General features: G+C 31.6%; 1 protein-coding gene across 5 annotated transcripts in view; it reads right to left on the bottom strand.

The window, feature by feature from the left end:
- Positions 1-17,668, bottom strand: part of CSMD3 (CUB and Sushi multiple domains 3) — a 1,218,504-nt gene that overhangs the window by 57,823 nt on the left and 1,143,013 nt on the right. For all 5 annotated transcript variants that reach the window (XM_057497816.1, XM_036876426.2, XM_057497817.1 and 2 more), the window contains 4 exons: positions 13,522-13,707; positions 11,745-11,939; positions 8,901-9,074; positions 1,939-2,112 (listed from right to left, as the gene is read on the bottom strand). In XM_057497816.1, the coding sequence (XP_057353799.1) occupies positions 1,939-2,112; positions 8,901-9,074; positions 11,745-11,939; positions 13,522-13,707 (729 nt within the window). The remainder of the gene's footprint in view (positions 1-1,938; positions 2,113-8,900; positions 9,075-11,744; positions 11,940-13,521; positions 13,708-17,668) is intronic.

The following is a 17,668-nucleotide window of genomic DNA, read 5'->3' as shown; positions in this document are numbered from 1 at the left end:
TCATCCCACTCTACTAATAAGAGCAACTCCTGCAATAGCGTTTCATAATTGGAAACAGTGAAAGACCATAGTCACTTTAAGTACTTTTGAAACGACCCAAGAGCAATTATTTTTCAGCTATACTGTTAATGTCAACCTACTCATTTGGAAATTTAACTGCATCTTATTCTTGTTGCAATTATCAATAAAGAACTCAGTTTTACCCCAAAGGCCAATTTTCATTTATAGTCTTCAGTTATTCAGTAAGAAAAACAGTGGTATTAGTTGGCTTTGCTTGAATATAAATGAAAGGAGAGACATATAGGACAGATACAATCATAATACTGCTGTCTTTAAATCATCAGTCTGTGTACGTGTTTCTGTGTGCATGCACGTGCAGAGGTATACCTTAGAAAAGTAATTTTAATTGTCAACTATACGCTCTATCATCCTATTAAATCTTAACACATGAAAATAATTTCCATGAAACTAGAATTCCAATAAATTTTTGTTGATTGGATAAAATCTTGACAATGATGGAACTATAAATATGGATGTAATCAGTCACAGAATAAATGAAGTAATTCCTGTGAATCCATAATACAGGTCCCATGCATTATTTATCTGCAGCGGTCAAAATCTCTACTACCTGATCATATGATGTTACAAGTAGTATAACATGCTGACAGTATTTATTTTCATTTCGAATTCCAATTTTAATACAACATTGGGGATGGGAATAATTAGGAGAAAAAATACAAGAAACACATTGATAATTGACTTACAAGTCCAAAATAAGATAGTGATATGAAATATTATATACTGTTGGGGATTTAGTGGAGCAAGTAAAAGTAATAGAATTATCAGTATTCCACTATAGTCTTAGTTTTTATGTTATAACAGTCATATAAGGGCACAATAGACAAACCTAAGCCATATAAAAAGTAATCATAGAATACAGCCATATGTATTTAAAGAATAATATTAAAAAGGTTTTTTTAAGATCCATTTTATTCTTCATATATGAATCATATCTAAATTAGTTTAAATGATCAGATGGATATTTATTGAACTGGTGAGATATTTTATTAAAATAATTCCAAAATTACTTATACAATTTTGAATAAATTAAAAAATAGTGTAAAGAGGGTTTTAAAATAAAACTTTTTAAAAAATTAAAATATTTCATATAATTTTTTATGAGAAATTATAATTATGTATCTGTGTAATCTTGATGTATTAAAGAATACAATAGATTTTGAAACAAAAGGGGCCATAGTGATAAACACTTTTAACCATTCACTTTATTCAAAGAAATTAGGGCTTAGAGAGATTAAATGACTTGCATTGGCTCATGTAATTAGCAGTGGAACCAAAATGAGAACAGTGGTCCTCCATGTCATGTCTGATGATATTTCTGTCACTAATTATGCTCCATCAAGATCTGATTTTGATGCAATGACTACAGCATCATAATTATTGGAAAATATTTATCCAAAATATTTTTTACTATAAAAAGTTCCATAGTATCACATCACAATATCGATGCCACTGAGAGTCTTAAGAAATTAGAATCTTTATAATGAAAAATCTGTCAAGAATGCACCTTCTTATAGGACTATTCATTTATAAACATTATATATTTATATTAAATATGGAAATCGCTGAATTTAATTTTGTGTCTTTATGATGAAACATAAATAACTATATTTTCTTCTGCTTTCATAGTGAATGGTATTATATGCCAGTTCATAGCAATATAAAATAAAATAAAAGAATTTAGTTTATGCCTGCATCTTTAAATATGTATACACACACACACACACACACACACACACACACACAATCACATTCCTCTGTGTGTGTGTATGTATACATTTATATATCTTACCTAAGAAAAAATTATTAGTAACTGCGTGGGAGCAGAGGTCTGTGATTACTGCTGCCATGCTTACTTACGCACACAGGATGGGAGTTGGCCAGACCAATTGTGATCCTGTTGACATATTCTCACTGAAGAACCAATCAATCGAAAGCCTGGATTACACTGATAGACAACTGTGTCTCTGTATCCATAATTCTCTCCAATGACTTGACCATTCACAATGAGTTCTGGAATTCCACAGTGACCCGCTGACATACGTCAGAAAATAATATTTTTAATTTTGTGATCTAAGATTTATTTGTATATAAATATCACAAAAATATATTTAATAGTTATATTTGCTTACATGTGTAAACTTTAAAGTTCACTAACAAGCATACTAAATGCAAACATGATTATATGACATAAAGATTACTATAAGATAAAATGCCAAATATTTGAAATTAAAAGAAAACACCCTTCAAGTAACACCTGAGTCCAGAAGAAATTATAAAACATTTCAATCTGTATAAGAATGTAACATATCAAAATTTTAGGAATACAGATAAAACAGTGCTTGGTGGGGAAATTTATAGTGTCAAGTATTTTTATTAGAAAGGATAAAGGACATAATCAGTGACCTACAATTAAACTTTAAAAAAGAGGAAAATGAGGAACAAAAAAAAAGAGAAAATAAAGTTGAAGTAAGTAGATAGAAAGATATGTTAAAGACAGTTACAGAAATCAAGGAAATAGAAAGCAGAAAAATAATAGAGAACATTATCTAAGCTAAAATATTTTCCTTTAAAAATTGGAACAAAATTGTTAAATGTCTAGGTAATCCTCACAACACACAAAAAAAGAAAGAACAAAATTACCAGTAACAGGAATGAATGAAATTATATTGCTGTAAGTTTACAGAAGTTAAAAGGATATATGGGGAAATTGGAAGGAAATATGAAGAACTGACATAGCCAGTATAGTTCAGGAAGTGAGCCAGGACCTGGCAACTCAAGAAAGCCTTGAGGCCAGTTCGTGTGCCCAGCTAGCAGAACAGGTTAAGCGAAAACAAATTGGCTAGATCCTAGGAAGGTAACTTAAGGCAAAACAAAATGCAGTTCCAGCTGGTTCGAACCAACTAAATTTGGGATGGAGAACAAACAAAGGTAACCTACAGTTATCACAAAGCTCATTATATATTTCTTAGTGTACTAAAAATCAGACTCCTTTGTGTCATGACAGCTCTGAGGCTGACTTCTGAGGATGAAAAGAGAATGAAAAGAGAGTGTCACTCGATTCCCCAGAAAGCCCTCCCATTCTGAGAAAATCCCACCTATCCCAATGAGTACTGTACTGCATCCCTGCTTAAACTCGAGCTCTACGACTGTCCAAACTGCCCCTCACCATGAGGCTCGCCTCTTGAACATGCTCCCACTCCTTCCTTGAGTGTGCACTTCTGCTTTATTAAACTTCTCTTTGCTAGTATCTGCTCAACTTTTAGTGAATACTTTCCCAATCAGAGACAAGAATCCCCTCCCAAGCTGAGGTCTCACCTAGCACAGGAGACCTCCCCAGACTGGATTTCCTGACAACAGAACCAACACATTTAAGAGTTTAGATAAACTGGGCAAAGTATTTGAAAATCATGTCATACCAAAAAGGAACACAAGATAAAATAGATAATATGCATAGTTCTTTAACACTCAGGCTCTGGTGTTCTCATTGGAAAATTCAAATATTTAGGTAAAAAAAGGAAAAAAAATTACACATAGTCTTTTAGAAAATATATGAGAAAACATCACTTCATAACTTGTTTTATGAGGTAATCATAGCTCCAGTAGTAAACCTGGAAAAGCCACATGGAGGAACCATTTTCCTTTATACACAGGTGCAAAACTCTAACAAAAATTCTAGAAAGTAACCTAGAAGTATACATCATGATTATCCAGAAATGAACAGCTGGTTTAATATGGAAAAGCAGCCATTATAATTTACCATCTTGACACAGTAAATGAGAAAAAAGTACATGATTATTTCAACAGATGAAGAAAAAGCATTTGAGAAAATTCAGTGCCAGTTCATGATGACAACAACAAATTAAGAAATAAGGGAATTTTTCAACCTGATAAAGATATCTGTGATATTGTGATTTACAATAAGAAATATATATTTGGTTTGGTCTCCCTTTCTGTCAGAGAGCTCCTAAAACCAGTGGAAAGTACCTAAATGATGAGAGTACCAAAGGTGTTTCCTGATATGTTGATAAAGTGACCTTTGGACTTGACCTAAGGATGGGACTAGCTGCCATTGGAGCCAACCTTGTTAGCTGAGGATTGGAACTTTCAGTCCCACCCCTCTGACTCTGGTGAGAAGAGAGGGGTTGTAGGTTGAATTAATTGCCATAATTCAATTTATCATGCCTATGCAATGAAGCCTCCATAAAAACTTGAAAAGAAAGGGTTCAGAGTATTTCTCCATTGGGAAACATGTGGAGGTTTTGGAAGCATGGCACACTCAGACAGCGTGGCAGCTCCATGCCCTTCTCACGTACTCTGTCCTACACATATCTCTTCCATTTGGCTGTTCCTTTTGTAACAAACTGGTGTTCTAGAAAGTAAAATGGTTCTCTGAGTTTTGTGAGCTGCTCTAGTAAATTAATCAAGTCCAAGGATGGGTTGTGGGAGCCTCTGATGTACAGCCAGTCAATCAGAAGCACAGGTGACAAACCTGGGCTTCCAATGTGCATCTGATGATGGGTTTGGGGACAGACAGCCTTGAACTGAGCCCTTAACCTGCATAATCTGATGCTATCTCTGGGTAGAAAGTGTCAGACAGAGCTGAACTGTAGAACACTGAGCTACTGTCCACAGCACTGCTTGTTGTTCAAAAATGAGTATTAGAACACCAAGAGACATCTAAGAAAACCCTCCAGCTAACAGTATATTTACAGGTGAAATACTGAATTGTTTCCTGTATGTTGGGCAAGACAAGGATGTCAACTTGCACTAGTTCTACTCAACAGTGCTTGACTGGCCCTAACTAGTGCAATACATTATTAATACAAAGGAAGAAAGAAAAAGCAGACTTTTGGGAAACAAAAGAGTAAAGCTATTTTATGTTTAGGTGATGTATATGTAGAAAATATTATTATTATTTAATATAAAATTTATTTTAAGAAAATCCTAAAACTAATAAGTGAATTTAGCCAGGTATAAGATATAAGATAAATATTTTAAATAATTATATTTTTATATACTATCAACAAACAACTGGAAAATGTATCTTAAAAAATGAACAATTCCACTTATAATAGTGGAAACACATTAAATATTCTGGAGAATAAATTTAGCAATACACACATATAAACTATGATAATATTACAAAATATTGTTATTACAAAAAATTTAAGATGCAAATAAATTAATATACTAAATATATATGTTCTTGAATTGGAAGACTCAGTATTGTTAGATGCCAATTTTCCCTAAATAATCTATAGATGCCTGATCACAGACCTACCAGACTTTTTAAAATAAAAATGGACAGGTTAATTCTAAAACTTATGTGAAATTGCAAGGTATCCAAAGTTATCTTGAAAATTAAGAACGAATTTGAAGAACTTCTATACAAAATTTCAAGATATTCAATGGTGCCAGAGACCCTTTCAGAAAAACAAAAAATCTCAACTTTACTTCATATTTCATATTTCATATAACAACAAACTAAAGATAAATCATAGATTAAAAAAGTGAGACTAAAAACTCAAACTTCTAGAAGAAAACATGGGAGAAAATCTTTGAGTCTTATGTCTGAACAAAGATTTCCAAAACAAAACAGAGAAAGTAGTAACAGAATGGGGAAAAAAATGAAAAATAAGATAGACTTTACCAAAACTTATAACTTCTGTTCATCAAAAGACACCACTAGGAAATGAACAGGCAAGTCACAGGCTAAGAGAAAATATCCATAAAACACATACTAATGAAGGCTTTGCAGCCAGAATACATAATGAACTCTCATAGCTCATAGTAAAAGGGAATATAAAAGATATTTCATCATTTCCCAAAGGAAAATGTACAAATGGCCAAGAAGTCCAAGAAACTGTACTATAACAATAAATTAAAATCTTGAAAGATACCTTTATGCACTCAACAGAATGGATAAAAGTAAAAGACTGATTATACCACTTGCCAGAGGAAATGTGGGACAACCAGAAATCTAAGGAATTCTATTGCTGAAGATCCAGGAAAAATGAATTCATATGCCCACAAAAGACTTTCACATGAATATTCATTGCTGCTTAACTCCTAATAGCTCCAAAATGGATAGAGCTCCATTGTCCTTCAACAGGCTAACATGTGGCATATTCATGTAATGGCATTCTACTCAGCAATAAAAAACACAAATCATGGAAAAGCAACAAGTATGAAAGAGAATGAAAGAAGCCTTACACAGAAGAGTACATATTTTAGGATTCCATTCCTATGAATTTCTAGAATAGGGTGAACTGATATGGTGAAAAAAAATTAGAACAGTTATGAAGCATGGTGGGACTGTGAAAGGCCACGGGGAACTTTTCCCTGAGCAATGCTCTACAAATACAGAGTGGTCTGAGTTACACAGGTGCACATACTGGTCAAAGCTCATCTAACACTGTATTTATGATTTGTGCACTTCATTGTATATATATTTTGCCACAGTAAAAATGAAGTGAGAATGGTAAGATACATATGCTGAAATGTTTAACAATGAAGTGTACTGTACTATGAAGTATACAGTGAATTCTGTTATTTACTTCAAAATGCATCAAAACATAAAATGAATTGATGGATTGATAGAGGCCTGGAAGGATGGACAGATTATGTGATTGACCAATATGACAAAATGCTAATTGTAGGACCTAGGTGGTGGGCATATGGTGTTGGCTGTCAAGTATTTCAATTGAAAAACTGAAAAGAATTTCATAATATGCTACGGGATTGGGGAAAAATGTATTTATTTTAGAGAAACATAAGCACATTCTAGTCACCATTCCAAGTCCAAAGTGTTTGGGGCTATAGGGGCAAAGGGTTTTCAAATATGAGAAAGACTGGACTACATGAATCCTCCAGGTCAGTTCTAAGCATAAGATTCTAGAATTTGCTTGTTTGGCAGTTGTTATTTCCTTCTGCCAACATCCTTTTGAATTTACAGATGTCAAGACTATACTGTCTGAAATTGAAACTGAGGGAACCCTCACCCTTTGATGAAGTCCCTCAGACCCTTAATCATGAACTAGTGTGAGGTTCAATTATGACCCAGTTTTTGGGAATTAGACTGGGTAGTTAGAGATTTTAAAAAGTGGGAGTTTGCAAACCACAGTAAAGCAAACTAAACAGACACAGAGCTCTTATTTCCCCATCAAGGCCACGGATAAACTCTTGACTCGTGTATTTTTTAGATATTTTCCAGGAAATTAGATTCCACCATATGGGCCACCCACTGACTCCAAGTGTGTAAACCTCAGTATTTGTGTTTACAAATACATTTTCACATTTATAAATAAACTAGGCAATCTGTAATTGAAATCAGCATAACCAATATCAGTTTAGGAACTGTTAAGAAATATTTTATTTGATCATTAGATCATATGTTAATACAAAGACTTAATTCATTTAACATTTATTTTTTATATAATGAATTTCCAAATATATGTGCTCTTATAAAGAAACCAATGTTGCTAGGTTTCTAAGTATACATATTAACAGATATGCCTGAAAGGGAAAAAAAAGAATGATTCAAATAATGACTTTATTACTATGAATATTTTCAAGTTATTAGCAAAATAATACGTATTTAAAATGCTAAAGTATAGAATTTTCTGTCAAGTGTCTTATTCTTAAGTAGTAAAAATTTTAGAGACAAAACATTGCATAGATTAAGCAACACTCTTTTTTACAGTAGTGATTTTTATATTAGTAAACAAAAAGATCATTCCTTATTTTCAACATTCAAGTGAATAATTATTAGAACAATTTTCATTATATCTAATTTAATATTTGCTGTCATTTCTTGAAACCATTTTATTTTTTTTTTTTATTTTATTTTTTATTTTTTTTCCTGGTTCACTTCAGTTCTTTATTGTTGCTCGGAAGGCCGGGAGAAGGTGAGTGAGAAGAAGCAACAGCCGGAGGGAGCGAGTGAGAGGAAGAATGTGAGGAGAGAAAGAGAGACAGAGAGAGTGAGAGTGTGAGAGAGTGAGAGAGAGTGAGAGTTGAAACCATTTTAGAGAAAAATAAAGCATAAATCATACTGTTCTTTTAACATTAAAGAAATTACTGAGGTCTTTGAAAAAGAGAGAAAGCATAAATCATAACATTCTTTTAAAAATAAAGAGGAGGGGTAAGAAGGACTAGCTAGTACACTTTCCTTTACTGAACACTTTATATAATAATTCAAAGAACCCTAAGGTAGGGGAAAATCCTATTTTGCCTAAAATCAGTTTTAAAATATTTTTTAAAGTTTTACCAGAAAGTGATATTACACATGCTGAAATTTTATGAAATAAAAAAGGAGAAAGATATTTCATATTAAATAAATAAATAAATAGATAGATGATAGATAGATAGATAGATAGATAGATAGATAGATAGATAGATAGATAGATAAAAATAAGATACATAAATGTAGAAATTGTTTTTTCTCCTTTAGTCATTTCCTTAAGCAAATAGGTGAAAGGAGAATTGACTATGGGTTAGAATGAATTAACTGCTATAGCACTTCATCCAGTTGAGTGTGTAGACATAATTTTCAGCAATTAGTTTTCACCTTTTCATGTTCAACATGACTGGAAGAAAATGTGTTTTTCCTTAATGACAGATTCTTATTTGGCATATTAGTTGATTAAGAGTTAGTTATATTAAATAGTTCTTTTATCATGAGACATTTTTAAAGTTAAGTATTTTCTGGTTTTAGCATCCTTAATGAGGAATATAAATTATCATCTCATATTATGAACACTGCCTCCTTTTCAGAGAGGGGAAGATAAATTTGTTTAAAATCATTTAAAAATCTGTACCTAGGCATCTGGTTTCAGATCCACTCCAAAGGCCTGAAGAAAGGCATTCCCGTACAGCGGAACCCACTAGCATGAAGCCTGAATCGCAGGTGAAGATGGCTGTTGAGCCATATGAAGTTTGAGTTCCAATCTTATTTCCGTTTGGAGGTGTAGGTAGATCGCCACAGGAAATAACTTTAAAACAATAAAAAAGGAAAAGAGCTTAAAAACAAAGTCACTTGTAACAAAACCATGCTTTTAACATTTGAAATCTCTATAATTTGACATAAATACAATTGAAATTGACATTTGTAAAACATGGTTAACTGAGTGTGAAAATGTAGAGAAAATGGATGGCATAATTTAAAACTTATCCTCTTGAGTTCCCATAAAATATTAAAAGTGACAGTGACGTGCTGTTTCCTTTGCACTTTTTTCCGTAGCCAACCTGTTCACTCAGCAGGTTGTAGTGCAAAAAATTTTTAAAAATCACAAGAATAAAAGCAGCATAATTCATTAGTTCAAAATATTTCTCTGACTTATAAAGTGACATTGGACAATTGCTTTGACTTACCTGGGCCAAAGTTTCCTCATTTCCTAAGATAATGCTAACATGAGAGTAATTACAATTAATTTTCTTGAGAACTCTACAGTTTATAAAGAGCTTTACAAGTGAAATATCATTTGATTATCACAGGAACCATTAGATACAATTATATTTCACATTTTGTTTATAGGTTTAAAACAATGAAAAAGAGAGACTGACTTGCTAGGTCATTAAAAAAAACCAGCTCTTATGACTCCTTCATATTTAAAAACTACAAATGAAATGTCTCTCTAGAATAAAGACAATAATGGATAGTGTTTATTGAGGGCTTACTTTGTACCAGCATTCCTAGTGCTTTAACTTAATATAATTCTCAAAACAACTTCAAGAGGTATGTGCAGTCCTTATGTGAACTGTATGTACTAGGACATGGGCCCATAGAAATAACTTTAATCAGGTAACAAAACCTGTAAATATTAAGCCCAGCAGTCTACCTCCAGAATTCAACACTCAAACACCAGCCCAGAGTACTTTACTCTAGCTCTAGTTCTGGCTTTCAGTTCTAGGCTTTAGGTAGCCATTAGATAGACAAATAGAATATTCACAAATTTTAAATAGTTGCACATAAAATTTTAAATGTTCTGATGGTTTTGCACTAATCCCACAACAATCCTTTAAGACAACCATGATATTTAGTACATATGAATACTAACAATTTAAAAGATGAATAAATGGAAGATCAGAAAAATTACTTCTTTGCCATTTTCTCAGTGAACTGAATTATTTAGATACCTTATCTTTCCCCCATTCTTATCTGTAGGCAGGAGCCTGATCTTATGAATCACTTAAACCTTTCTACATAATACAGTATCAAGCACAAAAAAACACAAACATTTGTTGAATATCTCATTAATGTTTCTGTTGTAGATCATTTTTTTTCTAGCTCATTGAGATATCCCTAACCCATGTGCCTTTGTAATGAAATTATACTGGAAGAAAAATCAGACTGGGAACAGAAAGATCTGGAAGAAAACTCAAAAGAATAGGGCAAAAATTTACAACTATAGATGCCATATTTTGAGAATACCTAATAAAATTTAGAGATTTTAATTCATACAATTCGATTGTCTTATAAAAAATGCAACCCCCAAATTTCTACGTTTATATGGAGATTAGGAAAATAAATTGCAGAATCGAATGTTTGTAAGTAAAATAATGCTAGGTACTTGTGTACTTATTACACACAGGCAGTTGTCTTCTATGTTATACTTCTTATCTTAATCTTATTTATACTTATATGATTCCTTTATTAGTTTATTTATAAATTTTAAGTATTTATGCCATAAATGCCATAGAGTTGTGCATAGATTTAGCAACACTCTTTTTTATAGTATTAAATCTTGCTGCTTTAATTTAAATGGATTAAATTAAATGACTGATTTCCATTAATCATTAATTAATTAATTTAATTTAATGATTAATAACGACAAATTAAAATGATTAATTTTCACGGTAGTATAGTTCCTGACACAAAGTAAAAACTCAATAAATGTAGTGAAGGAAGTTCAAAGGGAGTTTAAGATATTTCATGTGAATATCCCATGTACAATTAGATTATCTACATTAAACTCTGGTCATTTACAAGAATTCATGGAAAGAGAATGACGGTGTGTCCAATTTGATTTATTAAATATTTGTTGAGTTCCTGCTGTGAATCAGATTCTAACTGATATTTTCAACATGTCATACCAATAAAACTCTGTAATAACTATGAGATAGGTATTACCATAATTTTCTAGTTTAAGAAATTTGGTATGAGAAAGAATAACATTATATAACAGTAATAAAAAACGGGAGTTAGACTGCATGGGTTGAATTCCCTTCTCCACCATTTATATGCTCTGTGACTTATGTACAATGAATAATTCTGAGGCTCAGTTTCCTTTTGATAAAATAAATACAATAATACCAACTACTTTTCACTACTACAATGGATATTAAAGAATAAATGAAATAATACAGGTAAAGGGCTAAAAGCGCCCACTGGTAAATTGTAAGTATACAATAAACATCATGTAGTTTCAGTAAATGATAGACTTAGAATCCAAATACAGGATTTCTGAATCCAAAGCCTATGCTTTTTTTCATAAGCATTGCAAATACAAAAAAATAATTAGAAAATTTTAAAACATAATGAGAATATATGACCCTTTTAATTATACTCATTATTGCTCTACTGTGTTTGGAAAAGGAAGTGATCCATCAATTCAATCACCAAGGAAGGCTTATGAAATAAGTTTAGCAACATGTATACTTACTTTGGCAATACGGTCTTTCATTTCTCCAACTCCAAGTACCATTAGGAAGGCATTCAATAGAAGCAGGACCTAGTCCATGATAACCAGGGTCACAGCTGAAAACAACCTTGGTTTTGTATTCATAATGGGAGCCATTCACAATTCGCCATCTTCCATGTTCCAAAGTAAAGGAATTGATGCTTGGACATGTAACAACTATACAAAAATAAGAACATAAAGGCTAATAAGTCAGTCATGTCTGTTCCACCTCCTAACTATACCTCACGTCTCGTCCATCCTTGTATCACCACTGCCTTAGTTCATTCATAACTGTGCAATATGAGGTCTCTTAGCATTTGTTTTTACTTCTTTTCTGTGTTAATCTTTTCCACTTCCCCAGCTCTGTGGTACTGCTGGCAGTTCCTTGACTATGTCCTGCTATTTCACACTTCAAAGGCTTCATAAATACTCTCTCTGCCTAGTACCCCTATTACTGCCTACCTCTCCTCTTCTATTTCCTGAAAAAATGTTTTAGATTATCATATCCAAATTTATTCCTTAGTATAGGAAGGCATGAAATAAATTCTAGTGATGAATTGTTCCAATGATATTACTTTGTTAAAATTGTGTCTTTTGTTTGAAGTAGATTTAAAAGTATTCTTTTCTCCTTTTTTCCTAGATTTAATGAGGTTTCTTTGAAAGGAGGTGGTATAAAGGAAACCCTTGTACAAGTGGCGGGAATATAACTGGTAAACTGGTACAACCATTATGGAATACATATATATGGCCAATATAAAGGCTCATCAAAAAATTAAAAATAGAACTATCATATGATCTGGAAATTCCACTTTGGATATATACCCAAAGGTAATGAAATTGGGATCTTCAAGATATAGCTGTAATCTCATGTTCATTGCAGCATTAGTCACAATATACAAGATTGGAAACAACCTACTCTCTCATTTCTCCAGAAGTTTTGGAGGGACTATATTTTGAGGAAATTTGTTTATGAGAATGGGCTTTTAATGCAACAGCTGTAACATAAACTTCGGCTAATTCAAAACTTGCTCAGCATAAGGTAAGTTAAAGTTTTATTAGACACCTTTGTTAAAAGTGCAAAAAATTTAACAACCCTCTTTTTAAATGAAATCACAGCTACCTTGAAATGCTAGTATAAATCAGTAGAAATAACTGAAGTATAGAGAAAAATCAAAGGCTTTATTTAAAATGACATGTTCCAATCTTTTGCTACCAAATATTTTATCAGAAATATTTTCTATTATGTTATATTATATAATATTCATTTACCAATTAAAGGAGTAGTGACAGCAATGGAGAATATTTTAAATCTAAGTAACCTGAGGAATGCTGACAAAGTCAAAAGTTATGAATCATCTCAACAACATCATTTATCCTTACAAAAATCAGAGCTAAATGTATTGATACACAATTTTATGAATGCAAAGTTTAAAAACTTAAAAATAATTTTTTCAATTTGAAAATACATGTTGATTTATGGTTGACTTTTCACAAAGTAAATGAAACTTTGTTATGTAAAATGAAAAGTCACTTGAATTTTTGACATAAATGTTCTAGAGTTTACAAAAATGAGTGAAAATTCATCATTCTGTCTTCCAGTTCTTCACAGTACAATACAGATCAAATAACTTTTATCTGCCTCTTAGATATCACACATCATTTCAGGGATTAATTTTAAAATTTGAAGAATATATAAAATTTCAAATCATGTAAGATGCCAATAGAAACACAACTGATGAAATCTTCTTAACACACATACCAACACAGCGAGGGGTTTTATTGTGATTGCTCCAAGTTCCATCTGATTGACACACAGCAGTGGTAAGTTCCTTAGATGACAATCTATATCCATCATTACAAAAATAGGTAACTCGGGTTCCTACCAAGTAGTCTGTCGTTAGTATTCCTCCATTTGTTGGTGCTTTAGGAATCCCACAGGAAATTGCTGGAATACACACATACATACAAAATCACAGAAACAGAAAAAAACTTATTGGAGAAGACTAAACTGTAAAGCATATATGATTCTTTGGGGTTTCATTAATTCCTGTGAAACAATTTCAAAATATCTCCCAAAAAAAGCCTTTCTGAACCATAACTTTTTAAGTAATTTATTTCAGAATCCTATTGAATGTTTTAAATTGGTAAATTGATACATTACTAATGCTTTACTTCTCACTTCCTTAGTTTCTTGTCAGCATGTGCATAGTTATTAGCATTCATATAAATTATATGAGAACACAAGTCATGTAAACAGAGTATATCTATTGCTAACCCATGACTGGACTATCACATAGCAAGTATGGGCAGTTCAATTGGAAGGATCATTATTCAAGATTATAAGGACTTTGTCCAGGAATAAAAAATAGATTTATTTTACATGGAAGCTGGTTATTGCTTTATCTTAGGTTCAGCCAAACTCTATGGGCTTGAGCACCACCATGGAATATCATGGATATGGAGAACTTTAGTGAATATAGGGCCAAGCCTTACTGTCTTAAAACCTAGTATGGAACTTCCTGCATTTTACTGGAATGTCTTAGCTTGTCTTGATGGTCATATACAATAAATCTGATATAGGTGAAAACTAGTTTTATCATGTTATGATAATTATGATAAAAATTTATATTTAAATAGTTCATTACTTATATTTTCACATCTTAAAAATTCAAAAGACTAAATAGAAATCCCCTAAGACCAATTGTTTTTCTATCTTTGCTCTACAAGTAAACAATTTGCATCTCCAAAAAGAAAAAAAAGCTGTCAAAGAATATATTTGGCAGCAACATCCTAATTAAGGTGATTTGTACCTTTATATAACATTTAGATATATAAAAATATTTATACATATCTCTGCAGAAAGAGAAATATATTTGAATATGGGTGCAGCCCCAGAACCAGTTGGAGGTATTATGTATATCTGGTATATACATACACATACACACACACACACACACACACACACATATATATATATATATATGTATCATCTCAGGAAAATCATAAAATTTATGAACTCTCAATTATCTAGTCTTATACAGTTCATATAGGAGATTCTAGACTTGTAAATATATTATTCTTATCAAAACAAATCAAGAACAGAAATAGTTTAAATAGATACAAATGTTTAGTTTAAATAGATACAAATGTTGTGTTCTATTTACCTATCCCCCATCTCAACCTAAAATTCTATTTGTCTTACAAACCTACCATTTAGGTGTTCAATTGTAATTAATCAATGTGAACTGACTATACAGTATAAAAAATTCTTTATGAAATCTATATGGAATTCTCAAAACTAAATGGCAGACTCCCTACTGGTGAATATCTTTTGCGATTTTAAAACCTCCAAATTATGAACAGAAAAGCAGTAATACTGACTTAATAAATTATATAAACAGTTTCATGCAATTATGTTCTTATTCCTGCTATCTAATTACAGATCCTCTAACATAGTGTTGCAAATGTAAATGGTTCCCTGATGTCTGCTAAAGCAGTGTTTATACTTCTACTTAAGACTTGGGAATTTCAATTTGTAGTAAGCATTCTCTCCAATGAACCCCCACCAAAGATTGCATATTTACTGATTTTTAAAATAAAAACTACATTGTTGAAGTAGTGAAGGTTGAACTTAGATCCAAGTAGAAAGGAAATATACTTTAAACAGTATATGTTTATGAGGTTAGTATAAAATGGCTACATTTTAGAAAAGAAAAAATAAGACATACTAAAATGATAGGACAACTGTGCTGAAGATAGCTTACAATTTAACTTCTCAGCTATAAAAAGAAAACAAGCTGAAGTCAGAAGAACCATCATCACTGAGTGGTTGTCAAGAAGGTGTCTTTACAGAACTCTCAAAAAATAGAAATTAAAAGTGAGGCAGGGAATACAAAGTGTCAGTGCAATACTCAGTTATATAGTGGGATGGGAATAGTTCAGTTGCTGAAAGGCAGAGGGAAATCAATGAGTGATTATTAGGTGTATAAACAAAGAAATAAAACACATTCTCAAACCTGAATAGAGATAGCAGACTAGGTTTTCTACCTTTAACTGTGCTCACATTGTGTTACCTGTAGCTCAAGTAAATATATATGAGAGGGTATAAAGCAACTCAAGTATAAAACAAATCTGGAACAAAACAAACATTTGCATTATGTGAACAGCTCTTCCCAGTGACATTTAACCAGTTCATTTTAATTAGCATGTGTCTAAACACAGGTAGGGTTCATACAACATTTTTATGAAATACTTAATCTTTTAAAATTGTTTCAATGATGACCAAAGACTGTTTTGGAAATGGCTCCTTAAATTATAAATATTTTGTCATTTTACTATGCCAAACTTCTTTTTAAACTGGATTTCAATTTACCTAATTGAAGGATAATATTAAATCAAGAACAATGAAAAAAAGATTCCATATATGTCATATACCAAAAAAAACAGGGAAATTACAGCACTGACTCTACAAAGCAATTTCAAAATTTTAGAAAGTTCAGGATACTTTTATTTTAACCATGAGTTAATTATTTTCAATAAAGATTACTATATATAAAGATTATTAGATATTCTATATATATTAAAATATATTAACAATCCTTACACAACTGAAATGTAATAGTTCAAAGTTCACAGAATCTTAATGTTTATTTAAAATATATTCAATTCAGAGGTTATTTTATATGTTTTAAATTCCCATGATTCTGAAGTCAGGAGATCAGAGATTCTTTCTAAAACAAGTTCTGGGAAACTTAATACTTCTGGAAGTCAATGGTCAAAGGAAAACAGATGTTTTGATAGTTTATTAAAATATAAAATAAGTATGATGTTAATGGCTTCAATATTTTTAGTCCACTAAGGTTATGATGCTTCCTAGAATTCTAATAAGGAATTAACATTTTCTGCATCAACATAAAAAGGAAACAATAGACCTTTGATTTTTTCATTTATTTATGCATCCCTATGAGAGTTGTCTATTCATGAATTAGAAATTGCAGTTGAATACGTAAAAGAAGCCATTTGTGGCATCTAGTAGTATTTATTCTCTGCTCATTTAAAATTGCTATTATTTTAATTTTAAATTTAATCTATCTCTTTTATATTTTATTGTTTATTATAAATTGTCTCCAATAAGTAGATTATAGTTAAGACCCATTATTTATTAACTGAGAGTAGTCTATGCTTTTCAGTGTGGGGATTCATAGTTATTATATATACATCCTCATGATTGGTAGAATAAATCAAATATAAAATTAAATTTCAACTGATGAAATAATGTAATATGTTAAATATTTGTAATTTTTCCAAGTCCAATGACATTATAGATTTTCTCCTTTAACTGATGTTGAATTTGTCTTAATGAGTACCTAGCTGAGAGACTCAACTACATTTTGACAACAAGACGTACTCCAAAGCTCTAAAATGTGTCATTGGTTGATTAAGGAGCTTGCCATTCTGTTTGCTGTAGCAGGATACAATGCTCAGGCAGTGCCTCAACAAAATACAGATGAAAGACATATCTATGTTGAGTTGGCTAAACAATGAAGAAAAAAATAACATGGTGGTTGGCTACATTTTCCTCTTTTAAATGTGCTGCTCTGAAAACACATTTTTGCATATTCAGGGTGGAAGTCTTCAGGGAACTTTCCCACTCTAGTCCGCTCTTCTCTGCAGACTCCAAAATAATCTCCAGCTCTGGGTCTATCATTTTCTGATAACAAAGTCATGGGAATGGTAGATGTCTGAGTAAAGTAGGTACATAAGTGGATAGAATGAACGCATAAATCACAAAACAAGTGAGAATTATAAAACAATGTCTTTTTCTCTTCAAATTTATCATTTTGCATTTTTAAGCCTTTTTTCCATGAGAGGCATCCATAATATGCTCCTGAATATTTATATTTTTG

Source organism: Manis pentadactyla, chromosome 3 (genome assembly GCF_030020395.1).
Source record: "Manis pentadactyla isolate mManPen7 chromosome 3, mManPen7.hap1, whole genome shotgun sequence".
NCBI classification, from domain to species: domain Eukaryota; kingdom Metazoa; phylum Chordata; class Mammalia; order Pholidota; family Manidae; genus Manis; species Manis pentadactyla.
Note: the sequence above shows the minus strand (reverse complement) of the source record. Positions and strands in the feature narration are given on the sequence as shown.